Source organism: Gavia stellata, chromosome 5, assembly GCF_030936135.1.
Source record: "Gavia stellata isolate bGavSte3 chromosome 5, bGavSte3.hap2, whole genome shotgun sequence".
Classification (NCBI taxonomy): domain Eukaryota; kingdom Metazoa; phylum Chordata; class Aves; order Gaviiformes; family Gaviidae; genus Gavia; species Gavia stellata.
In genome coordinates this window covers 6,918,698-6,943,864 of record NC_082598.1, presented here as the reverse complement: position 1 = coordinate 6,943,864, position 25,167 = coordinate 6,918,698, and the positions used below count along the sequence as shown (strand labels likewise).

General features: G+C 45.0%; 2 protein-coding genes across 5 annotated transcripts; one reads left to right on the top strand and one right to left on the bottom strand.

Annotated features, from left to right (window-relative positions):
* Positions 1-218: 218 nt before the first annotated feature.
* On the bottom strand, positions 219-23,307 carry IMMT (inner membrane mitochondrial protein). 4 transcript variants are annotated; one of them, XM_059817706.1, is made up of 15 exons: positions 23,249-23,307; positions 16,743-16,819; positions 16,132-16,321; positions 14,143-14,263; positions 13,427-13,507; positions 12,230-12,331; positions 9,600-9,736; positions 8,492-8,595; positions 6,812-6,947; positions 5,816-5,945; positions 5,123-5,137; positions 3,294-3,517; positions 2,036-2,167; positions 1,512-1,641; positions 219-1,177 (listed from the first exon to the last, which is right to left on the bottom strand). In XM_059817706.1, exons 1-15 carry the CDS (start codon positions 23,291-23,293, stop codon positions 570-572), a joined length of 2,232 nt encoding a protein of 743 aa, XP_059673689.1. In that variant the 5' UTR covers positions 23,294-23,307; the 3' UTR covers positions 219-569. The 4 variants fall into 4 exon arrangements, with proteins under 4 accessions (XP_059673689.1, XP_059673690.1, XP_059673691.1 ...); XM_059817707.1 differs by lacking the exon at positions 5,123-5,137; XM_059817708.1 differs by lacking the exons at positions 5,123-5,137; positions 13,427-13,507.
* Positions 23,308-23,915: 608 nt separating this feature from the next.
* Positions 23,916-25,003, top strand: MRPL35 (mitochondrial ribosomal protein L35). Its single transcript, XM_059817865.1, has 3 exons — positions 23,916-24,148; positions 24,278-24,422; positions 24,647-25,003. Exons 1-3 carry the CDS (start codon positions 23,916-23,918, stop codon positions 24,833-24,835), a joined length of 567 nt encoding a protein of 188 aa, XP_059673848.1. The 3' UTR covers positions 24,836-25,003.
* Positions 25,004-25,167: the final 164 nt, after the last annotated feature.

The following is a 25,167-nucleotide window of genomic DNA, read 5'->3' as shown; positions in this document are numbered from 1 at the left end:
ATGCAGGGGTGAAAGTCCACCAGGATAAGTTATGTCTACTTAAACCTGTACTCAGATACATTTTTTTTTTTACAGCTGTACAAATTAATGAATAGACACATCGATCACATCACTGAATTCTTGCTTGTTGAAAGGAGTAAAACAGATAAGTTTTTTTAACTTCGTCAGGTCATGCCCAGCTGTATTTGATGTTTAAGTAGGAGACTGAACAGCAGGAGAAAGTGGTTGAAGTCTTGTTTTATTCAGCTGACAAAGTGGCAAGTCGTTAATGGTAGGTTACAAACATTACTTTGGTTGGATCACAAGCCCGCTTGGTAAGATGGGGAAACAAAATTATTACACAAATTGTACAGAAGCTTCCTGAAGTTGGTTGTCATGATAACTCAAAACCAATACAAGTACAACAGGTGGTAAAGTTAAATACAGTGCAAGGAAACAAGACTGTACCCGTGCTTTGATTTAACACTTCCAGCCCCTGCCAAGGACTTGGTTTACAACCCTTAGGAGATCATGGGATTTCTTTCCGGCACGAACGATTGCTGAACTGCCTCCAAATCTACACTCCTAGCTCACTGCACTTGAGTTGTTCCTAAGCCCACAGCACTGGCATATGCTGTCAAGATATCCACAATTTGTTTTGTTTCTAGGGTCATTCGCGCTTCGGTCAGCCAGTCGTGTGCCACTCTCCTAGACTCTCCTCTTAACTGGTTGACAAATTTAGCTGCCAGCTCCAGATCTCCATGTTCAATGCAATACGAAGCGTAAGACAGTAATTTAAACGTGTCGAGGTCATCAGGGCTGAGCTCAGCAGGTGGCTTCAGCTGCTGAGGGTGAAACACAAGCAGCGACTGCAGGTAAGACAGGAAGTATTGATACAAGCTGTTTCTCGTTTCATCGATCATAGCCACTCTTTTTGCCAGTTTTTGGACTGTGTAGAAACGTGCTCTGAGGGCCTCTTCGCTGTATACTCCCCGTGTCAGGGACTCCTGAGGGAGAGCTGCTGTTAAGGCTTCTGTAAACGCGTTGTCAGAGCAACTGGCTTTGATAGCCTTCACTGCGCTCTCCAGTGGTTCTGTGGGACTATCCCCAGAGGCTGTTTTCATGCAATATTTGAGCGCTTCAACAGAAAGCCACAGCTGATGGGCTTTTCTGGCTTCCTCTTCTGCTACTGCGTGACCTGCAAAATAAGCCAAGAAGGGGACTCTCAGTTGGGGGCCCAAGTACAGGAAGTTTTGAACACAAGCAGCAAAAGCCATCCCTCTAAACACACTGCTTAAAAGCAGCCGAGCCCCCAGAACTTGATCTCAAAGCAAGTCTTTTCCGCAGTTCAGGGTCGGAACAAGACAACAGCTTTGGACTCGTGCAGCTGGGAGTTGCTGGGGGCTCAGCAGTGTGGCAAACCCAGGCTCATGAGCTACGTGCCTAAGCCTGGGTTTAGGCACCCAGGTTTGGGTAACGGGCCTTTGGGGATTGCGACTTTAGTCCTTAAGAGATGCAATTTCAGTGCTCACTCTCAACTGCTTGCTCAATTCCTTTCAGCCTGGCATAGGCAGTGTTTATATCCAACGTGAAGTTGTCGAGCTGTTCCTGAGTAAGGCGTCGGAATTGCATTTCTTGTTCACTGAGTTTCTCCGATAAGTTCTGAAACAGAGCGAGATACAAAACAGCTGTTTCTGGTCTGATAAATTATATTTAACTTCTTTTTAAGATACATTTCTATAGATCTGTTTTTCTTGCTAGGTATAACACACAGTAAACACAAATATACTAGTAAGAACCCTTATTAGGGTGAATTTAACAGTTACTGCATTTGTAATTATCAAAACTCTCACCCATAGCAAAAGGTTTTAAGACGAGTCTGAATAAAACCTACGCATTCAGGCACTTTATTTCATCTCTTCAAGATAAGCAGGCTTCCCTCCCCAGCCCACATTTCAGTCTTCTGGAAGATGGTTCAGGACTCCTGTCCTGGAAGCATGTGCTTTGCAAGGGTTCAAATATCCCCCTAATTCCCCTGGGGACTCTTCTCCCTTACCTGATCAAATTCCACCTTTAGTTCCTGCTCCTGGATCTTAAGAACATCTCTCAGATGGTCTGTGTGGGCAGCAGCCTGCCGCCGGAGCTGGGTCCTCATTTCGCTCTCCATCACCTCTCTGACTTCTTCAACCTGTACACACACGAGCTGTTGTTATTACACTGTTACTTTTCAACTGCTTGTCACTCCTTATGATTGCATCATCCATCAGTGATTACCTAGGGTACGTTTTATGAAAGTGGCATTGACAGAGCCCATGTTTCATCTGAAAAAAAATGCTGAGGTCCATTTCTATAGCTGAACCTCTTCATAAAGACATTAAAGAACAGCTTCGCAGTCCACAATGCCTGTAACTGGTGGTTATACTCACTAGGCACTTAGTACAGTTATCAAAATACTATATAAATGATACAGTAACATGACAAACTAAACACTCTGGTGTTTATAAACCAGCTTCCAAACAAAACATACTTTACTTTTTCCCTTATATGCTGTAATACTGTCCAAGTCAGAGTTTAATAAAATGGTAATACCCCTTTTACCTGAATCTTGTGTAAAACAGCCACTTCAGAGAGCGCAGGTTGGCACAACAGGGCACGGGGCAGGTAATACTTGTCACTGCAGCACTTTGAACTAACAGGCAAAATCCTTAGTATCCCCCAAGTCAATCCAAATCTTCCAGCTAATGGCCAGTGTTTGATCTCATTTTCAGAGGCACATACGTAAAAACAGCAGAAGTATTTGGTACAAGTGTCTGCCTGCAATACAGTATCTCAAAAGATAAAACCTCCAATGCCCAAATTCCTATGTTTGTAATTTGCACTTGCTTCACATCCAAAGCAGCATTAAAATTCTAAGGAGTTTTCATAGTCTTTTTGAAAGAAATCAAATCCCAAACCACTGGCAAAGACTGGAAGAACATGGAGATACCTCCTGGGGGCAGGATGGAGGGGCTACGTAGCCCTACAATGGCCATACTGGCTCAGATCAAACATTTATTTTGACCCAGTGATCCTCTCTCCAACAGCAGACAGGAATGTGAAAAAGTCATTCCCTGTTCCGCTGTAGGATTTTGCCATTCTAGCTTTGCAGAAGTTTCCTTTCTCAACATCTCCTTTCCACACGTAGCCTGGGGGCTGCCTTATCTGAAGTCTCCCATCACTCAGAATATCCCGGTTGCTCTTCTGTGCACTTCCTCTAGCTGCTCTACATCCTTTTTGAGCCAGAGATCTAAACAGGTTGCATTACGCCACTTTACCTTCTTCTCCTGTTCTATTTCAATCTCACTTTTGTGATGCTCCAGCGCTTTGGCCACAGCTGCCTCAAATGCTTTTTTATCTTCAAGTTTCTGCTTCTCCAGGGCCGACTCAATGTGCTGCTGTTCCCTCACTCGCTGCTCCGCCAGCTCCTTGTTTAACTGGTCGATGCGACGATGGGCATGTGCAATGAGAGAATTTAAGTCATCTGTCGATAACTGGCCAGCTAAAGAAAACACAGGGCGTTAGGAAGGTCTGCGGGGAACCTGCTGCCGCAGTGCTCCCCCCCACCTCCCACTCGAGCACTCTTTAGGCTCCAGGTGGTTGACCTGTCAGCATGTTTTACGAAAAGTTTCCAAGCACTTCAAGCCCTTGACCTGTGCTAATGCCCACCCGATACCGCTTTCTGAACCACACCTACAAGCATGTACCTTCTACCTAGGAGAGAAATTATCTTAGTTTCTTTGAAGTGATTCACAGCTATTATTTATACCCCCATATCCATGTCACACTCAATTAGAGGAAACTGTCCACAACTCTGTGGGTTTCTTGGTCTTTACAGCACCACCTATTTTCCCCCGTGACGGCACACAGAGGAGCCAGATATGTAAAACCCCAGTGCCAACCGATACCTCCGGCTGGGTACAAACTTACAGAAATTTGATCCTGAAAACAATGAAGCCGCTGTGAGAGACAGCCAGAATTAACGTTCTCCCTTCAACAGACCTCCAGGCCAACTGTTCCCAATCAGATTTCTTACCCCAATTTGAACCTTTCAGGTTTGGCTACTCCAAGAGCAGCAGGAGTCACAACTACATCTGTATCTGCTAAGGAGTTTGCTAATTTTCTGCTGGGAGACGAGGAGGACACAAGCTACACCTGCAGCATTTGGTGACCTAAGAATGGCATAGGCTCTGCAAAACACTGCAGCTCATTTTGCACTGGCTGCCAGCAAAATTGCCTGTACAGAAAACCAGGGACTACTGAGGAAAGCATTCCTGCAGGGTCCAAAGCAAGTGAAATTCTGCAGTCCTTCAGCCATCCTGCTGGTGAGAGCTGGAGAAAGGACTGGTGCAGGAGGCCTCGGTGCAACGGTGCTCGTGTCCAGCAGGGAAGCTGACCACCACCACTGAGCTCAGCTGTTGAACTTAACACTGTTAGAAACAGAACGGGGTTTTACTGCACTCCAGTTTTAATAGGCTTCTTTGATCAAAAGGGAAAAAATAAATAATAATCAACCTCAGAATCAAAGAGTTAGTTAATCAACACTTCTAAAAATCAATCGTGAAGATTAAATTCGGAGAGTCAAGCCAGCTTCAAATTAAATGAATCTGGGTTTGGTGACCCAGCTCGGAGCGGCCCTACGTGGCTTTTCAAGCATACAAAGTACCTAGACATTTCAGCGGCATCAGCAGGAGCTGGCGCATCCAGCACCTCTCAGGCCAGGACTGCTACAAGGTGGGCTTACTTGAGGACAAACACCATCACACAGCTTAACTGCAACTGGTCAAAGTTTCTGCTTCTCGTTGGAATCTCAGCAGCATGCATCAACTGGCTTAAATCCACAAAGAAAATTTAAACCTGGCTTTCACAAGTCAGCTATCACACTCACCTGGGATGTGCTGCTAGACAAAGGGTTTGTGGTTTAAGCTAGATGTGCAAAACTAATGGAAAGGATCCCAAAGCATACCTCAGACTGAAAAGTTTTGGGAATGCAACATTTCACCCCTTTGTTGATACTGCCTGTAATTTAAAGTGATGTACCACACAAACATAAACAAGAACAAAGAGAAGAGATGACACAAGACCAGCACAAGTTACAGGAACTCACCTAAGTCAGTTATCTCTGCAACAGAAAGAGGAGAGGTTGGAGAAGTTAATGCACATTCACTACGGCAAGTCAGTCATGCAAAAGTAAAACAGAAAACGAAAAGCTTCTTACCTACAGTGACTTAAACATAAGACCAAGTCTTTAGGAATTTAGGAAGAACAGTATGTCGAGTATAAAAGTCTCTCTATATTACAGGCAAGATGTGGCCCAAAACATCCCAACCACTAAAATCACCTTTGCAAACCCACAGATCAATGTTTAAGTTTAGCCAAGGCAAGGAATACGAGTTTGAAGTAGAAAAGTGCAACAGGACACTGGAAATTTTAGCCTGACCCTTCTACGTTCTTATAAATCAGAAGCAGTTGGTTAAGAAACAAATTCCCAAGCGGCAGTGAGAGTCACGGACCCTAACAAGTCAGTCCCCTATATACTTCAGTAGGTCACGCCACTACGAAATTGAGTGCATGGAAGCTACCAGGAGATTCCCTTTCCTCCCTCAAAAGGGCAACGATCACAAACCCCAAGGTGTTCTCCCTTTCTCCTAAGTGAACTCATTTTCCCTTCAAACCAACCGAACAATATGAAAAACAGGACGCTGGACATTCAATTCAGCAGCCATAGTTAGAGAAACACTACAAACCGAAGGGACTGGCATGTAACAAGCAGGAAGTAACCCCACAATCGGAGACTTACTTAGCCCCTTCCAGCCAGGCTGTACGTCAGGGGTGATGCTGTCAAGCTCTCGCTGAAACTCTTCTCTAGCTGTAGCCACAAGCTCATGGTATTGAGCTACTATCTTGGCCTCAGATTGTGCTGCCTGAACCTGTAACAAACAAAAATGAGATCAGTTTATTTTTCAAGGCAAATATTGAAAAGAGAGGTATACATAATTTAAAGCCAGGTCCTGAGTTAGTGGCAGATGTCGTTACCCTGCAGACCAACCAAAGCAAGCTCACTTGGGGGGAGAAAAAAAACCCACCCTGTGATATCAAACCTCTTGTATACAGTCATTATTTGCTGGAACTACCACAAATCCGTTTCTCCTCACACGCACACTGTAACTAGATAGCCAGTCTGTAGCCTAGACAGGACCAAAAGAGTATCTTTATTCAGCTGATATCTTTGAAGATTTCTAGCTCTTTTTCTCTGCTTTCAGCTACCGTACAGCCCTAGTAAAGCTAGTCCTGTGACAGCTGCCCCCCTCTCCCTAAGTTCTGGTATTTCCACTATTAGGTTAAATTCTCCACCCGAAACACACCTGATGAATTATCAGCTGTGCTGCAAAGGAGATAAATTTCACCTTTACATTTTTTCCCCAGTCTTCTGAGCTGTAAAGTGATTTACCCACCAAGTCATTAGCACAATTTACTCCTACTCCTCCCTAACCTCATGGTAAATCCCCCTCGGCATCAAACGGAAAGAATTACAAATCGCCTACAGAAAGCACAGACCCCAATCAACCTGGCTGGAGACTCTTTCAGGACAGAGTTCAAGTTCTTGCAAGGATCTTGTCATGACTGTTCACTGGTATATAATCAGCTCAAAGACTGAGTATAGCTAAAAAAGACGGGAGTTTACACTTTAAAAATATTTAACCTACCACAGAGGACTTGGGAACAGGAGGCCTGAATGAGCTGACAAGTAGTCCTTACTCTAATGGCAACTAAAAACAGTCTGTGGCAGCGTTACCTTTTTCACGACATTGTCCAAGTCAACTATCATATGATGAAGATTTTCTTCTGCAGCAATAATGTGCGATTTGGCTCCTGCGATCTGAGACTTCTTGGCATTCTCGATTACGCCTTTCATCTTCTCTAACTCTTCTCTGAAAAGAGAAGAAGCTGCTAATTATAATGCATACAGAAAAGTTTACTTTATGCTGTCTGTATTTATAGGAAGAGCTACTGGATAACTCTACCGGTGTTCCCACCTACCAGCTCTATGGCTAAGATGCTGTGATTAAAGATTTTGCTTTCCACAGCCTGAAGCCTAAAGATGTCAGTGTGTCTATTCCATGTAAAATGAGAATTATTTATAGCACAATTAGTACTTAGGACTCAAGACTTAGCTGGAGGGGGCAGATGAAAGAAAGTTCACTGAAAGCAGTTAGTATTAGTAAAACTAAGTTAGTATTAGAAGGCAGACATTTCCATCACGTAACAGAGTATCAAAATTTTTAATATAGATGGCTTACTCTTGCAGAAGTGTTTTGGACATGGTGACTGGTGGAGATAAATGAGGATGGGAGAAAATTTAGAGAGCTCTGTAAAGACAGATTTTTTTTTTGTAATTAAGAAAGAACTGCTTTCCTCGAGCATATTTGGAAATCAAGGAAAAACTAAAAAGCGTTCCTTTTCCAAATCCATTCAAACCTATGGAGGTTTCTAATGACCTCATTGGAATAAGGAACAAGCTTTAAAATACATAAATAAGTAAATAAATAAAAGCGAAGGCATCCAGTGGAGCAATAGAGAATAAAAGCTAGGGCATCTGGGGTTTCGTTAGCTTTGTTTTACTCTTTGAAACCTTGGTTACACCTCCAAACTATTTTTAGTCAGCACAGCAACTTCAGAGATAAGAGTTTATAACTGCAATAGCAACCGTGCAACTTCAAGGACGATGTTGCCCTCTCAGCCTCAGAAGCATTAAAGGGTTTCCAACTTTATTTCTATCCTCATTACAAGGGCAGCTTGGAGATATTTGTCTGTCATCTTATTGTTGCTGCTTTAATCCCTACGCAGTGAGTCTGCGCACCAGGCTCAATGCGCATCAACACGGTTCATACAGAACCTTGGGTTACGGGCAGCGCTCCGTTTCAGAACTGAAGTTTTTTCTTAGACAGGCTCTTAGTAAAAATCTAACCTCAAAAGCAACTCTGCTGACAGATGGAACTGCCAAACGATGCTGTAAGGTTTAATTCTTCATTACAACTAAAAGAAGCTAGTGATGTTACTGACTCAATACACAGAGAGTGCCGTCATGGGGTCCTTACAATAGGTTTAATATTGACAAAATTGTCCAAAAAATACAAAAAGGATTATAGATTTTTATTTTTTTTAAATCTTACTTGAATTTACCAACACTATATGCAAGTACTAAGGAGATAAACAAGTTCTTTTTAAGAAGAATAGGACTGTTTCAGACTCTTTGGTACAGTGAGGACCATGTACACAAGCACTTAAGATGTACACACTGCAAATTAAAATATTCATTAGCGTATGGTGACTTCTTTTGATTTGGCACAAACACGTCAGTTTAATATGAACACAGGTGACTGCACACTTTCCAGAAACTCATCTAGTGTCTGCCAGCCCCCACGTGGGTGATATTAACTTACCACTTGATAAGCCTTAAAAACCAGCAACTTACTTGGCTTTCAGAAGGGCGTCAGCGGCTTCATCCACTGCTCTCCTCCGATCCTTCAGCGCTTCCTCCAGAGTGCGCCACTGAGATGATTTTTTCTCCCCAGCAGCCTAAGAAGCACAGATTCCTAATTAGGGCCACCACAATCACGAAATAAAGAGAGTTACCAAAAAACCGAAAGCCTGTAGAGATTCACGGGTTGCTACACATTTCACTCAAACTGAGCTACATTCTTGTGTTGTGCCAACAGCACAGCTGGAAGCTTTACAAATGATTTTTCCCTTCCAATGTTTTGTTTTGTTTTGTTTGATTCTTCATGTTTTTCTCCACCTAAGCAACAGCCATTTGTCCATGCAGAAGAGCTTGTGTGAGGATCACTGTACGGTGCCACAACATTTTGGGGGAAAATCTCTACACATATTAAAGTACTGTGGTAAGTACCATCATACTTTAAAGTTGCTTCATTTTAAAGTAAGCTTAATACTTAAGCTTAAAAGCAATCCTTAAGATGCTTGTTTTTCTAGCTACGAGATTAGATCTCGAGTGCTTGTTTAGTTGCCCATATACCCCTGTTCGTTTGCTTAACCACTAAACTATATTCTCTGCTCCAGAACTGAACAGGCAACAGCGGTTCCACACAAACCCCAGCATCAGCACACCAGAACCACAAGCTGCTATCGCTCATGCATCCCCTGCTCATTTCCAGACAAGAAACAAACAATCCAGCAATGGGATTTTGGGAAATTCTTCAATGGAATTATCAGAGTGGACAGCATGATATCCTACCTATATCTAGGTAAAAAATGGGCTTGGGAATTAAAATACAATGTATTAAAATACAATGTGAAGACTATCAATGTATAAACTTGAACTTTTCTTCTTGCATAAAGGGAAATAGACGAATTGGGAAAAAAAACCCGAAATTCAAAAGCAAACCCACTGTATTATTCAACTACACCACATTTCACAAGTGGAAAGATTAGTTAAACTGTGATAAAACTAAAGACATTGCAAGAAAAGCTTCTAACTTCATCTTTAATTGCAAAATGAAAAGTTTTGCTGAACACAATACACACAAAAAAAATAAAAAGTGGTCCCCATTTGTCCAGTTTACCTCAGAATTGTCCATGGCCTCCTTCAGTATTTGCGAATGGGCATTCACTGCTTGCACAGCAGATTCCTGGGCAGTAATTGCCTGAAGGGTTATACGAGCTGTTGCGCTTAGCGCTCCTTCTAGAGTTGCTGCAAGGGCTGGGAAAAAAAAAGAATTAACTAAATTAAACTATAAAGAAAAGAGGAAAAGAGTCTTAGAATTAGTAAAATGACACATTATATCCTCTGCATCTCCTTATGTTATTTTCTCTGACCCAAAAGAGTTGGTCAGTTCGGGAACTATACTTGCAGCCTACAGAAGAAAGGTTGCCAGAACACACTCCTTATTTCAAGGAGCACTAGTCTGCACTTAGAGCAATAAAGCTACTTCGTGGAAGACCTTTACCATGTTTCTGCAGGGGGGTGCATTTAAAAAAATAGGTATTTTCCATCTTCATTTGTTACAATGGTTCTTAGGAAAATTTACTTGTTTCCTCTTATCTTCCACATGGAAGATACTTTCCAAAAGCAGAGTTATTCTTCCCAGCTAAGAAGGTGATGGACTTAACTATCTATTCCTATTGGTATAGAAGCACAAATGAGCTATTAATTATTCAAGCAGGAACGAAACCAGAATGGTTAATCAGAATGAGCAACATCTGCCTTTCTGGAGTCAGACATCTATTTCTAAGTAGTGGGGTATGTAAATTCACCTTTCCAGTAAATACTCCTCTGGATTTTTTCGGTGTAGCATTTCAACTTCTTCACTTGCAGAAAAGTCCTTGTACAAAGCAGACAACTAATGCCAAGCCTCTTGTTTCTGTTCGTGTTGCTCTTCTACACCACAGAAAGTTCTGAACAGAAGCAAGCAGCAGCAGACCACAACCAGCATGTCTACTCCGAGTCTGTTAAGTCCAGGCTTGTATATCCTTCTCATCCCTCCTGTGCAACGACAGCCCAAGGCTCGGACTTTGGCCAAGTACCAAAGCATTCAGAGGAAAGTCTAAGTGTGGTCAACACACCTGCCAAGATCCCATTTCATGTGCAGGGTACTGTTGAACTCCCTTTCAAGCCTATTTTCACTGGCTACGCCTATGTTAGCAGTAAACTTTCACTTACTTTAAATACAGTTTCTGTTCAGCATCCTCGTAGTCAATGCCTCTAGCCTACCCACCCCAAAGACTCCTTCCCTCACCGCAGAGGGTCTGCAGAGCCATTGCAGTCAGCTGTCCTTGCGCTGTCCCAAGTCAGAAGTCACCCTTCAACACCCATCCGTTTCTCCGAGAGGCTGGTCTCCCTCTTGTCCCCATCAACACTGGCTGGAGGACAATACGGAAGCTTTCTAACACTGCAAGCAATCTGCAGCTTGAGCTGGGTTTGCTTTCAGAAGGTAAGTATCAAGGCAGCTGGCTACAGATTGCCTGGGCATACTAGAGAGCAAAACACCATCTACCAAAAAAAAAATTTCTCTCTTTTTCTGGCTTCCCCTGAGGCAAATCAGGAAAGGACCCAAAATTCCTGGTTTAAACCATCATGCTGCAGCCAAACCAAGACCAAACAACAGCCCAGAAGTATTTAAAATCTAATAAACTAAAGGGGGTTGAGGGGGGAAGCAAAGCTCATTGTTTTGAACAAGACACACAAGGAGGACATGAGTTTTGGGACACAGGAAAAGCCAGACCACTTCTCAGTAATACAGCTGGATGAGTAGGTCTGCCTGAGTTAGAACCCAAGCGAGGAATTGCAGAGTTCCCGACCCAGAACCTACAGGCAATTCCTCACAGCGCCTTAACATACCGTCCCTGAACCACTACTGAAGAAGTCGAAGCAGCCGCTCTGTAAACAAGGACCTGGGGATCCCAGAACATGGCAACGTGACCACAGGTCAACAGCATGCTCTGGCAGCAATGAGTCCTGACCGTGAACAGGGCTGCATCAAACAAGAGCACATCCCACAGATCAAGCGAAGGAATGATTTCCCTCTAATTGGCACTTACAAGACAATATCTGGAATACAAGTGTCTCATTGCGAGAGCCTCAGTGTAAGAACAGTACAAACAAACCGGGGAGCGAACACTGGAGAGGCACTAAGATGGTTAGGGGATGGGAGCATGTGACACAGATGAGAGGCTGAGGGATTTCTACTTTTCTGTCCTAAAGAAGAGGTATCTTAAATAATGCCTTCCACATCTAAAGGAGTGTTACAGAAGAGACTGAACCAGACTTCTCAGAGGTGCCCAGAGAGGCAACAGATCCAAGTGCCAACAAGAGAAATTAATTGGATGTATCAAGTTCTCCATCATAAGAAGCACTTGCAAAGCTGCTCGGAGGTGGAACAATCTCCACCCTGGGAGAGCTTCAAACCTCCAAGGGAAAAGACGCTGAGCAACCTGCCTCAACTCCCTGAGCAGGGGGGTGGACTAGAGACCTTGGAACTCCATTCCATTCCAACCCAAAATTTTCCATCATTCTTTGACTATCAGTTGTTACTTAGTGGGTGGAAGAAGCTTCAACACCACTCATTCTGCCAACACAACGCAGGGACAACAGCAAAGAGGTGCATGGGCAACTTAGAACTCTAAAGCCAATACAGTCCAACAATTCTTCTGTCACGTATTAACACGTATAGGAAAGCTACCAGCATGGACTTACCTGATACCTTCTCTTGCTCCTCTTTGTCTTGCTGGGCAAGCCGGGCCGCAACTTCTTCTGGTGACCGTTCTTTTATAGCATGGGAACCTTCAAGTTCTTTACCTGTTCAGAAGTAAAAAGAGTTAAAGTGTTTTAACATAGAGTCCAAATTAGTATACGGATTACTTGTAGGGAAGTAACTTTCTTTTCAAAACTGATTTTTATAGTCAGTATCACTTTATAAATCTGACTTCTGCACGAAGGCATGCTGAAACTACCTCAGGCTTTTTTATACCCGTAACTACAAAAGCCAGTCTCAAATCTGCTTAAAATTAAAAATAGTAGCATGGATACCTCACATGCATCTGTAGATTTTATGTTGTCTAGTTACAAAAATATACAAGATTCAGAAGTGAAAGGCAAAGCAAGGACTGGAAAACACTTACGGAGCCAAGTTTAAACTTAAAGTGAATATCTGCTTTTTTTTTTTTTTTTTTTCCCAGTTCTCCTTTGACAAGCTTGGAGAGGCCAGCCAAAGTAAAGAAAGATTAGGGAGGGAGCTATGGTGAATCACTATTATATTCCCTAGCCTAAGGCTACTTAAAACGCCTTTAAGAGTGAGCACTGACCTAAGTAATTCTCTCAAGACCAACAGCAAGTCTGCATCTGAACTAGGGAGAGAGCCCAGACCTCTCAGATCTCAGACTCAGGCTGCAACAAAAACCATCAGGTTACCTTTTAATAATGCTGATACTAACTCTGAAGAGTGTATTTACTTATTGCTCGCATACTTTCTATGAAATACGTAAAGAAATTAATACAATCTCATCTGAAAGGGACTATCACACAGAAGTTAGTGTTTCTTGTGGAGTTAAACAATAAATGCAATTTCTTCACTTGGCCCTGGGCAGACGCGCTTTTCTGAACAGCAATCAGAAAGCCACAAAGAGCACAGACAAACTGGACTGCATAAGTTCCAGTTCAACATAAAGGCAGACTTTGCTCTTGCGTTCACGCCTATACCTGTCCCAGGTATCAATCTCAGCTTCTTAGTATGTTAAAAATCTATTAACAGATGATGGAAGTTTTCTTCTGCAAAAGGCACAAAGAATCATGCCTTAAAAAAACCTGACAAATACCAACACAGAAGTAAGAATTTATGCACTCGAAGCTACAGGATTTTGTTTTTCTTCATCGTGTTCACATGATTTTTTTCACCTTCTTCAGTCCGTATCCCCGGAGCTGGCACCGACATGGCTACACCCGTTGCGGAGATGATCTGTGCTGCAGTCTTGCCTGCTGTTAAATACAGTCATAGCACAAAACCAGTCAGTATATATGTGCCATAACGTAAGAACAGAGATATAAGTCTTAATTTTTTTCTCTGTGGATATGTATTATTTGGACACCGATATTATTATTTCCAGAAAAAGCTAATTTCCTGGACAAACAGCAACCAGGTATTACCTACACATACCTGGTTGAGGTATGTGTAGGTAATGAGAGATAAATGTAAAAAGATGTCACAACTGCTCCTCTCTAAACCAGTTCCATTTGATCTGGCTTTACAGTAGCTCAGTAACTATCCAAAATTAAGCTTCTTGCGCTTGCAAGAAGCAGAGATAAATGGTCTCAGAGTCCACCACCAAAGTGCTCTTCCTGCTGAGTCTCATATCTAAACTATGCAGGATAGTCATTGTTTATCTTAGATTCCAAATAGTCTATAAAGCAAATAAATTTCCTGAAAAATAGCCAAAAAAGCTAAAGCCATTTTAGGCAAATTTCTTAAGACTGAAAAGAACATTAATTCTAAGAAATTATAAGATACTCATCTTCAACCATCCCAAAGGACTATTTTGATCCACCCAAGCATGTATGATATAGGAGATCATTAGGTCTTTTGCTTCTCTCTACACGACATTCTATAAATTTACCTTCTTTTTCCTCTGAAGGAGCAACAGGTTCTGTTTTGCTGATCTGGGATTTGGTAGCGGGCTGTTTAGACTCTTTCATTACTTCTGCTACAGATGAGATCTTCAGTGGACCTTGCTGTATCTTGAAAAATCAAAAGTAAGAAATATCATCAGTTTTCCAAACAGCTTGTGTCTCACCGATTCCATTATAACGGAAAAGAACATTTCCATGTCCAGATGACTGTATCATAAATCTAAACTTCAAGGTACACATGAAAACAGTAGTAAGGCCATATAATTTCTTGCCTTGATTTTTAATTTAGAAGGCATCTTTACAATTTCCACCTCTCCGAAACTGAAGGTATAGTAGTGGCAGTTTTCACGACAAACAAATATTTATTAAGGTATGCATAAAAAAAGGAAATAATTGCATGCCCCAAATATTCCAAACACTTCTGAGTGTGTTGAACACTACGGATAATGCAGAAACTGTAAAAATCACACACACATGAAGGACTGAAAGAACTCCAGAAAGCAGATTACAGTTCTTTCCCCTTGGACGTTATTTAGTCCATACAGGTATATCTTGAATTAATTCAGTCAACACTTCTCCTCTTCACATTTCAAACCTCTTGAGCATTTATTGTCAAAACAAGTTAGGCCATCAGTCTTCCCCACCCAGCTTCTGTTTTCCAGGTAAGTGCTCCAACAGCTTGCTCCCTCAATCGTAATTTTTTGTCCATCAATACTTGTGGGAGTCACCCCTCCCATCCTGCCCAGTTTCTAAGCAATTCCTTTTGAAGTTGAGTGGAAAAAATATGTAATTGTTTTAAAGATACGTGACTGCATAATTAAAGATATGTTTTTAAAAAAAGAACAAACATGATGATTTTGTCTGGATGTCACCGAACAGAAGATGCTACAGGCATACTGTGGGGTTGACAGGCATGGAAGAATCAGATTTGCATGACTTCACCAATTTCCCTTTGGAAGGATTCAGGCACTAGCGTTGGGGGCAGACAAACACTTATGCAAGCGCAGAGTATTGCAAGGTTTTATGATATTGATCCTTTATTATCCATCATGCAAAGGCACAAGGTAGAAATGAAAGCATTTGAGTTAGAGCCACGACTGGGCAGGTGGTAACTTTCTCAGCTGGCCAGTCTGTTTCGCAAAATTTACTAGTGCCTGGGAGGCATTAAGAGCTTGGACGATCACAAGTCGAGTGTAGCTAAAACCAGAAGAGATACAGTTTTGATTATCTGATATTCTGCCACTCATTAAGAACAGCTTTCTTAAATGCCAATTAAAAATATTTTGGGTTTCTTGAAGGTCAAATGGCCTCTGAAAGCTCAGGACAACCACGGCCAGAGCAGCTCTTCAGCATTCCTGGATAATTGGGAAGCGTTTGCTTTCAGACACAGGAAGAGAGAAACTTCCAGATTCAATTTCCAGAGTTGTGCTGAAGGCAGTATCAGGTTTTCCTTTCTGTAGGGTTGTGCCACTAAGATTTCAAAGCGTGATGCTTCTGCATGGCTTTATACCATTCAAATATTCATTCATTCAAAAATGTTCTCAGTCCTCTTTAAAATAAGTTTAGCTTAGAATAACAGTTTTCTAATCCTGCCACACCACTAACTACACTAAGCCTCTAGTAAAATAGTTACATTCTAGCACGTCACCTACCCTTCTCTCTCCCCAATTTATTTCTGAGTATAAGCAGAGCAGCTGTTCATTTAGGATCCTACTAGATTATTTCAATATAAATAACAGTTTTACAACCCACAGAACACAATCACAAGATGATAATAGCAAACGTACAAACATCACTGTTATGCAGCACAAAGTAGTACCTCAGTTCATAGTTCTTAAACCATCTTAATTTAGGAATTCTTTAAAATTCTTAAATTCTTAGCACACAGCAAAACTAATCAATTTGAAAACAAGGACCAGATGCTCTCTTTAAAAGAAAGAAAAATGAAAGGGTGGGGATGAATGGGGAACACTTACCGGTTTCTTTGGCATCGGTACAGCATAAGGTGCAGGACCAAGCGCCATCTCAAAAAGTTTATCAGAGTAGGGAATGGCCTTCTCTACGCTCTCCCGGAATTGCGTATCATAGCTGGCATACAGGACGGTTCCACCTACTCCTCCACCCACAAACAGGACACCTGCACCAATGATTTTGCCTACAGAAACACTGGGGGGGAAAGAAGAGTGAGTTACCTAAATCATATTATATGACAAACATCAAACAGTCTGTGAGTCTTTAGTTCACAGCTGGGGACAACCACTCTGTTCCAGAAGCTTGCCAACAAATCCAGCACCCACTTTAAATCACTTCCAGCACCAGCGACTCCCTCCTACAATACTGGTTCACGACTAACCCAAAGCTAAGACGGCAACCCACAACCTTCCTTCTAAATAACAATCACCTTGATTAGCTTAATTGAAATCTGACTGAGTCAAATGAGGAACACACAGAACCATGAGAATAAAAGTTACTCAGCAGAAAAATCCCACCACCACCAATTTGCTCTCACATGAAACTAAGGAGCAGATTCCCTCTTGGTCAACGCAACAGAAGAACCACTTCCATCCCTCCAAAACCTTCTACGTACCCAGACTCTCCTGAGGGGGTGGCATATCCACGGTACGGTCGTAATGGACGGAGTGACGCTCTCCCACACCGGCTATTCTGCAAGGGGTGGAGGAGGCGAGAGTTAAGCAGTGAACACATTTAAAGGTCTCTTCACTTCAAGAGCAGTATCGGACCGCTTTGCTCCACCGCCACATCTTGCACGCCCTCCGAAGGAAAGCAGCAGCCGGCACTAGAGCAGTGACGACGGACTCTGTTTTCCCTAAACAAAGAAGAGACCTTTCTCAAGTGCAGCTTGTAGGTTAAGGGCTTTTTAAGAAGTAATTAGGCATTTGGAAAACCAAGCAAAACAAAAAACCAAAACAAAACACACCACCCCAGCTTATTTCTGCATTTATTTTGCCTATTGATGTTCCCAACCTTCAGTCTGGGCACTAGAGCTGGGTTAGTTCAGATTCTCTTCAACAATCTTGGGCACTAGAACAGCTCAGCTGTGCGCAGTGCAGAAGACAACAGCTGTTTAAATACTTAAAACTATTAAAACCTCTATTTAATACTTAAAACTATTTTTATTTCTGAAGACATACACGCAGTTCTCCTTGAGCTTCCAAACCAAGACTTCCTCTTTAAAAGGATTAACAACGCATTCACTTTCCAGATAGACAGTGGATTATAATATAAATGAAGTTACTATATGAAGAGTGATATCTCATTATATTCTACTTAACAAAAAACATGTTACCCAAGATTTTTATCTGCTTTATATTTTAGCTGAAAATTAAGATTTACCAGAAAGACTGGTTAAGCTACTCCAGCCTACAGAATAATGAAGAACTCTGTCCCTCTCAGGTGTTTTTTTTCCCCACATGTGAGTTGCTGAGAGAGGAATACAGGACTCACGGGAAATCAGAGTACAAGGCACAAAAGGAACTTTTCCCACAGTTGAGATATTTTGGGTAACTAAAAATTTTTTCTTTAAAAAAGAAAAAAAGAAATCTGGGAGATGTTTCACTACAACATACCCCCAGAAGGTAAGTTTCTCTATTTCCTTTTGCATATGGCAATTAAGTAACAAGCAAAAGTCTTGTGGTTTAGGTCCCATCCTTGTCCAACAGCATAGAGAGGAAAGGCAGGAACACTGAATTCTTATTCTTTCCAGAACAGCAGCCAAAAATTTTTAATGAGTACCAGGAGCATTAGCGTACAGCAAGAGGAAACGTGCTCCTTGCCCCCGAGACCTTCACGAGCTCTAGCTGTGCTCCATGGTTGATGTTCTGGTTTACAATGGATGGAACGGGAGACAAAATAATAAATATATTCTGTAATGTTTTTGATTATTAGACTTGTTTGCCCCAGAAGCATACACCAGGGCTTCACAAGTCCTTTCAAATGGAACATCACTAATAAAAGCCTCTTAAATCATTTTGTAATGATCTGCTGGACGTCCTTCTGACTCTCAGTAGGTTCCTATTACACCATGAAGCATAGGAGCAGCAAAATATTTCAGCATTATGCGTACAGCTCAACCCAATAAAATGGGGGGGCGGGAAGTTATTTTCTATCGATCTGTTCAATTTCAGTCCCTTCCAATGCTCTGGGTTTATGTTACCTTGCCTAATGCACACCTGGAAATACGCCGTCGCTCCCAAGCCCCTGGCCAGGCTTTCTGGTGGTTATCCCACCCTGCGCTGCGGCAGGAAGGAGCTTAAGGCAACTCACTCGCCTGTCCTTGCTCAGGCTGGACTTGCCTTCGAGGCAATCCTGGAGGCTGCCACACCGTAACCTTGGTGCCTGGGCCAGTTCCTCTGTTTGCACCTTGTGGCAACAGCCCCTACTCACACCTAGTAATGGCAAATAACACCGTACCCATTTAGTTCTCCCACCTTCAGTAAACACATCTGCTCCTGCACTTAGGAACAGGCTGTGCTCAGGGAGCTAGCAGGGCAGAGGAGAAAACTTGCTTCTCGTAGCTCAGCATTTATGCTTCGTACACCAGGAGGGGTTTTTCTGGTGGGATTTTTGGTTTTGGTCCAGATGCTCTTTTGGACCAGATGATCTTTTGAGGTTTCGTCCAAGCTGGGCTATTCTACAATTAGCCAAATCCTCATTTTTATTTATCATTCATCAAGATGAGAGGAACCAAAATGCAGGCGCTCAGTCTACGATGCTGGATTCTCACAGTAGTGTACGTGTAGCAATGGGAGTGATAACTAAACCTGAAACAAGTGCCCACCAACTCTTTCTTTCAAGATACGGCAACAAACAAATTCCTGCAGCTGGCCAGGGGAACAAAACCCCTGGTATCTTTAATCTTTACGTATTAGGGGTTTATCAACAGAAGCCCAAGTCAAGTTTTCCTCCCTCACATCCAAATACACTACTACCTCCAAAAATCACTGCTTTCTTAAAAATCTTTTTTTTTTTTTTAAGAAGCATTGCTCTCTTTTGGCCATCATAATAATATTGCTTGTATTTGCTATATCACCATAATTTGGAAACTTACAGATAGTTTCTAATCTCCCCTTTGCAGAGTTTCCAGGAGTTTGTCATTTTTTAGACCCCTGTTACTTATTTGTAATAAGGCCTCAAAGGATTTGGAAGAAATACATCACACATGTAGTGCTATGCCCTGTAAAAGGCAGAAATAAACCACTTGCTATCCTGCAGAAGAGAAGATAGAGAAAACCCTTTGGATAAGGCATCATGCAGACAGCACGGATCCCCATAGCAAGGGCACTGCAGGGCAGCTGTTGCCATTCCTTCCTCCTCCTCCAGCAGTTCTACATGCTATTTGTTTCACCTAATGCCTTAAATGCTTATTATTTTCCATTCATTATTTACTATTCTATCAGCACGAGAATCATTTCGCAGGGCACATCGTACCTTCACTCGGGTTAATATTAAGAGCCCCAGTGAATCCAGCGTTTGAGGTTATCCACGTGAGCCTGCCCTGGCAAAGCGCTCAGGACGGGTACAGCGTGGCACGGCACGACACCATTAAAAAATAAAACCTGCCTTGCAGGCTTATACTTCACGCGTAACTTCAAATAACCAGACGCAGGACATGCCATCCCCTGCTTTCATGCAATCCCAGCTAAACCTCTCCTAGTCACCAGGCTCAAGCATCTTGACCCAGAATTTGTACAGAATGAAGCTCGCAAGACATGCACGGTTTTCTGCAACGTGGGATTTGTGTACTTAAACAGAGCAAACCAGAAACTTCAGAGGAAGTTTGTCTTCGTTATGATAGAGGTTAGGTGTTACAAGGATATCTGACCACAGAACTCAAATTTATTTCTCATCATTCAAGACTTCTGCCAAGTATCATACCTTTTTACAAAAAGCCCTGTTTCTTTTCAAAGAAAACTACAGAAATACTCCAAATACGGGAAGAAGAGCCCTTCTGCAGCACTGCACATGTAGCTGAAAACATTTATGAAATTGCTGTGATGAAGACCCACTTCTCTCAAAGCCACAACTTCAGTGTACTTGTTAACAAACTTGCTGATTCTCCACTCACAGAGTTCACAGCAAGAGAGAAGGATAAAACCTCTCCCAGTCTCCACCCTGAGCTTTCTACTGAGATTTTCCATACTTAGATCTTCATGCTGCTCTGGCTTTGGGGAGCAGCAGTTGCTTTGCTACCCCCATCCAGCCATGCTCTGCTTCTCAGCTCTCTCAGTCTGCTCAAGCAAGCAAGCATCCTCAGGGCCTGTTACCCCACAGTCCCGACCAGGTCCAGCTCTCCTTAGACAACTGGATTTTTTAACCGGTAAAGGAGTATCTTAACATTGCAAAACAGAAGCAGACTTGCCTCGCTGCAAGCTTCCATATAACATATATGGAAAAAGGGTTTATTTCCATTCTTTAAAAAACTCGTTAAAATTTGCCACTCCTAATATTTAAAAAAACAAACAAACAAAAAACCAAAAAAAAACCCAAACACATTTCTTTTTGGGCTGTATCAAAGCAAAGAATCTAGTTTCACTAACTGAACAGCAAGGTGCTGTGACGCTCTATTCAATTATGCCACCCATCAGGTCTGCAGGCAGATGCCGAGGCTCTGGCCTGAGCTTTAGCGAGCTGAACAGGGCGAGAGAAACTCTTAAACATGACACGAGATGCATCAAGCTTCATGTCAAAAAAAAGAGAGACGAGAGTGCTGAAGGGGTAGTAAAGACAAGAAAATGGAAGACAGGTAATAAGATATAAAAACTGTGTAATTGTGGCTGCCTGGGGATCACTGCAGCTGGAGCAGAGAATAAACCAATGCTGCTGCTCCGGCAAGAACGTGGCTGTTGAATGTGCTCCCCGGGGCGGGAGGATGCAGGCAGCGAGGATGCCTCCCCTTATTAGCAAGGCAACAGGCAGCACAGCCAGACGGAGCATCCCGGTATCATCTCAGATCAGGTTAGCACTTCTTGGTTAGAGTCCACAAGTCTGCACCTCTTGCAAAACAAGCACTGTAATTAAAACATTTGTTTCTTATTTCCAGTTTCTGCCTCTTTTGCCACCCAAAAAGAACCGAGTTTTAGTTGCTGAAAGTCCATGGCACCAGCAACTGTTTTCATGTGTATTTACTATGGTATGCCACAAAGCTTCCCCTCAATAGGAATAAAAAGAAGCAAAAATATACAAAATATTATTTCATTGCATGCCTACTTTTGTTGTTCAAACCAAATCTCCCTTGTATTCAGTCTCATCAGGAAATACGAATAGGGATAAAGGAAAAAAAAGTTATTTTTTGAAGTAAGGAAACAAACAGCAAGGATACAGACAACAAACTTCAGAGTGCTGTGGCATCTCCGTGTTTGCACGATTCTTCCACGGAACGTTTATAGACCCAAGACACTCTTTGGAGCTGCAAAGCACAGCACTGGCTTTTCCAGTGCTGTACAGTCATTCTAGACACATTCTTGCAAAAGACTGAACACATGCAAATAGCCCTATGTGATAAACATCTGCGAAAGCCTGTTTTCTGTCTTCTCAACTCCCAGCTCAAACTTTCCACAGGCCTGCAAAACCAGAGCCTTATTTTAGTGGGCATCAGATGACCTGGCCCAGAGAACCCTCCGGCCTTATAAAGCAGCAGAGGAAACACCAGCTGCTGCGGTGGAAAAGGCTGCTAGCTTTAAAGCGGTTACCTTCCAACTGCAGAGCCAGCGCGGGCTGAACGCACAGCTCTTCCTTTGCCGAACCGTGCGAATAGAGAGTCATGAACACTGGAACATAGAGTAGAATATAAAATGTTTTATTACTGTTAAGTGGCACCTGAAATACAAACTGGGGCCTTAGTAGAGGAGCCACCCTCACCTATAAACCCTTGTAGCATCTTAAAGCTGCCCGACTGCTCTAACAAGATTGTGTAGCGTATTATCATATGATGATACCATCCTAATCTCTGCTGATGAGGAAGGGTAAAGGTCCAGAAAATACGTCCAACGGGCACTTTTCCCCCTGGCATCGCATATTCTCCTCTCTTCGTGCCTGACTGGGGGGACTTTTGCACCCCTGTGGGGACTTTTTCAAGGAACGTGTGGACGCGGCACTGTGGGACATGGTTTAATGGGCATGGTGGGGTTAGTTGATGGTTGGACTTGATGATCTTCCAGGTCTTTTCCAACCTCAGTGATTCTGTGACTGAAGGATCCCCGCTACGGCCGGTGGGGACCACAGGCCCCCCCACACCTGAAGGCTGACGCTACTCGGCACCCTGCGCACCGGGACCCCCGTCGTTAACGACACGGCCGGCCGCACCGGGGTCAAAGCGGGGAAGGGCTGCGAGGTACCGGGGCCGCAGGCCGGGGCGCCGCAGGGGAGGCCGCAGCGGGGAAGACAAGGTCACGTCCTTCCCCGCCGGTGAGCGGGCCCGGCCGCCCCGCCACCGAGGAGCCGGCCGGCTCGTGCCGCCGCCGAGCCCCGTCGCCCCTCCGGGCTGCGGCCGCCGCTCCCCGGCGCTGCCCCGAGGCCGGGACCGGCGGGAGAGGCGGCGGCAGGCCCGGCGCCGGCAGACGACGGCCGAGGAGACTACAGCCCCCAGCGCGCAGCGCGGCGCGCCCCAGCAGGCCCGGCCGGCCGCAGCCGGCCCGCCTACTTCTCCTGGGGCCGCCAGCCGGTAGGAGACCCGTCGCGGACTACGAGGACCGGCGTGCCTTGCGGGCGGCGCGCCCATCCGCCCCGCGCAGCGCTGGCGCGCTGCACGCCGGGACTCGTAGTACACCCGACCTACTGGCTCGCAGCCCCCGCCCGCCCAGGCGCCCTGTTGGCGCTCGCGGCCGCCCCTCAAAAGCCCAGCAGCCAATCGCGGCCCGCGCGTGCGGAGTCATTCAGAGCGGACTGAGCCGCGATTAGAGGACGCGCCGCGCCTCGTGTACCCCCACCCCGGCCCCGCGCTGTCTCCGCTGGCCCCCGCCGGCAGGCCCAGCCCGGCCCGGTCCCTGCGAGGCGGGCGGCCAGGCCTCACCGGCCGGAGGGCAGGCGATAGCGAGGACTCTCCCACGGCTGCGCGCCGCCCGCCGCCCTGCTCACCTGCGCGGCCACAGCGACCCCCGCCCGGTGACACGCCCGCAGCATGGCCTCGGAGCCGGTGGCGGCCGGGGCAGGCTGCAGGAAGGCGCCGTGCGCGGTCACAGCCAGCGCCGCCTGCCTCCGCCCCCCCAACCGCGAGTAAAGCGCGGCGCGCATGCGCGGCGCCCGCCCGGGCTTCCGCTCCGCCAGGGGCGTGGCCGCTCCCAGCGGAGAGCGATGGTAGCGCGCCCAATCAGAGGGGAGGGAACGGGCCGTATGCAAATGTGGCCTCCCGCCGGCGGCGGCGGGGTGTCCCTGACACGGGGCGGCCCCAGTGGCGCATGCGCGGCAGAGGGGTCCCGTGGCGGCGCCGGTGGGGCTGTGCGGGGTCCTCCGGGGCGGGAAGCGGTTATCACCGGTCCTGCGGCGGGGGATGAGGCGGGCCCGGACTGCGGCGCCCCTTGTAGCGAGGACACGGCGGTCAGAAGCTGTCCCAGGCAGCGCCCCGCTAGGCGGGGCACGGCGCCGCCCCGCCCCCGGCGCAGCGTGACCTTCACCGGCTGCCGTAGCCGGGGCGTGGGGACATGGCGGCGGCGGCGCGCGGAGCTGTGGCGGGTCGGTGGCGCGCGGCGGCTGAGGGAAGGCGGGCGGCCATGTCGGGCCTGGGGGTGAGGGGGCTGCCTGTGAAATGGCGGCGCGGGGCGGTATTGCGGGGCGTCTCCTGAGGGTCTGGCTCTCTGCAGGGATCCTGGGGCGCTGCGCCCCGTGGGCCGCTCGCTGCCCCGGCGCGGGGCGCGCTCTCTCCGGCCTCTCCGCCCGGTGCGTCAGGCAGGTGCGGGCACCGGCGGCGGCCGCGTTGTGGAAACCGCGGCTGCCCTGGGGGAACCTGCCCGGGGGAGGCACCGCGTCGGTCCTCGGCAGGTACGCTCTGCGCGGTTCTTTCTGGAAAGACAGCTTAGAAGGAGGTTTATGTAAACCTCTTTGTCCGCTTTGAAAAAGGTGTTTCATTCCTCTTCTATTTTTTCCCTGTTTTGGGGGTGTTTTTCTTAGTGTCACGTCTCTACTTCCAAGTATACTTCAGCAGCCAGCGAGGACTGTCACTTACTACAGCTTGCGGAATGGGAAGAGGAAGACCGTGAAAGCTGTCATCGATAGGTTTCTCCGGCTGCACAATGGCCTTTGGGTTAGGAGAAAGGTAAGACTTTTTTTTCTTTTGTAATAAAAGCATGTTTACAGTCAGTGGGCTAATTGTTTTCCTTCCGTTAGAGGGCAGCAGCTAGCATGGAAGTTAAAAAAAGCTCCAGAGACTCCCGTCTTCCTGAAAGTGGGGAATTTGCCCTGGTTTGCTTATCAGTATTGCTGTATATGTGTATTTCCAGCCACCCGCTTAAAAGTCTTTTGTGTTTTTTCTTCTGACAGGCTGGTTATAAGAAGAAACTGTGGAAGAAGTCAGCTGCCCAGAGAAAGCGTTTGAGAGAGCTGGTGTTGTGCACTAGAACGCAATGTAAGCTCCTTGATAAAATGACCACTTCTTTCTGGAAAAGAAGAAATTGGTATGTTGATGATCCCTACCAGAAATATCACAATCGGACAAATCTTCGTGTGTAGAAATCTTGGCTTCACTTCCTCTTGGAAAGAGGTGGTGGTACATGTGGTATGGTCTTAATTTTAGAACATAAATCTGTAATACCTGTTACTTTTCTAAATAAACGTATGCATATCATCTGATCAGAATTATGGGTATCAATGCCCAAAATAAAGGAATATTCAAGATTATCTTGAGCTGCAATTTGTATTTTACTTAGCAGAGGTGAAGCTGGTCACCTGTGTGTTCTGATGTCTGTTGGTTTCCTGTAATTGTGGATGAATACAGTGTAAACATCACTAAAAGTGAATAATTCAACATATTTGATCTTAAAATTTTTAAAAGAAACATGTTT

What these genes read in the sequence shown, in the direction of transcription:
- MRPL35 (XM_059817865.1), top strand. Translation starts at nt 23,916, where the DNA reads ATGGCGGCGCGGGGCGGTATTGCGGGGCGTCTCCTGAGGGTCTGGCTC. An exon ending in ACCGCGTCGGTCCTCGGCAG is followed by an intron (nt 24,149 to 24,277) that starts GTACGCTCTGCG and finishes TGTTTTTCTTAG; the next exon opens with TGTCACGTCTCTACTTCCAA. An exon ending in GCCTTTGGGTTAGGAGAAAG is followed by an intron (nt 24,423 to 24,646) that starts GTAAGACTTTTT and finishes TTCTTCTGACAG; the next exon opens with GCTGGTTATAAGAAGAAACT.
- IMMT (XM_059817706.1), bottom strand. Translation starts at nt 23,293, where the DNA reads ATGCTGCGGGCGTGTCACCGGGCGGGGGTCGCTGTGGCCGCGCAG. An exon ending in TACCGATGCCAAAGAAACCG is followed by an intron (nt 14,264 to 16,131) that starts GTAAGTGTTCCC and finishes TGATTTTTCAAG; the next exon opens with ATACAGCAAGGTCCACTGAA. An exon ending in AGGCCATGGACAATTCTGAG is followed by an intron (nt 8,596 to 9,599) that starts GTAAACTGGACA and finishes TGTGCTTCTTAG; the next exon opens with GCTGCTGGGGAGAAAAAATC.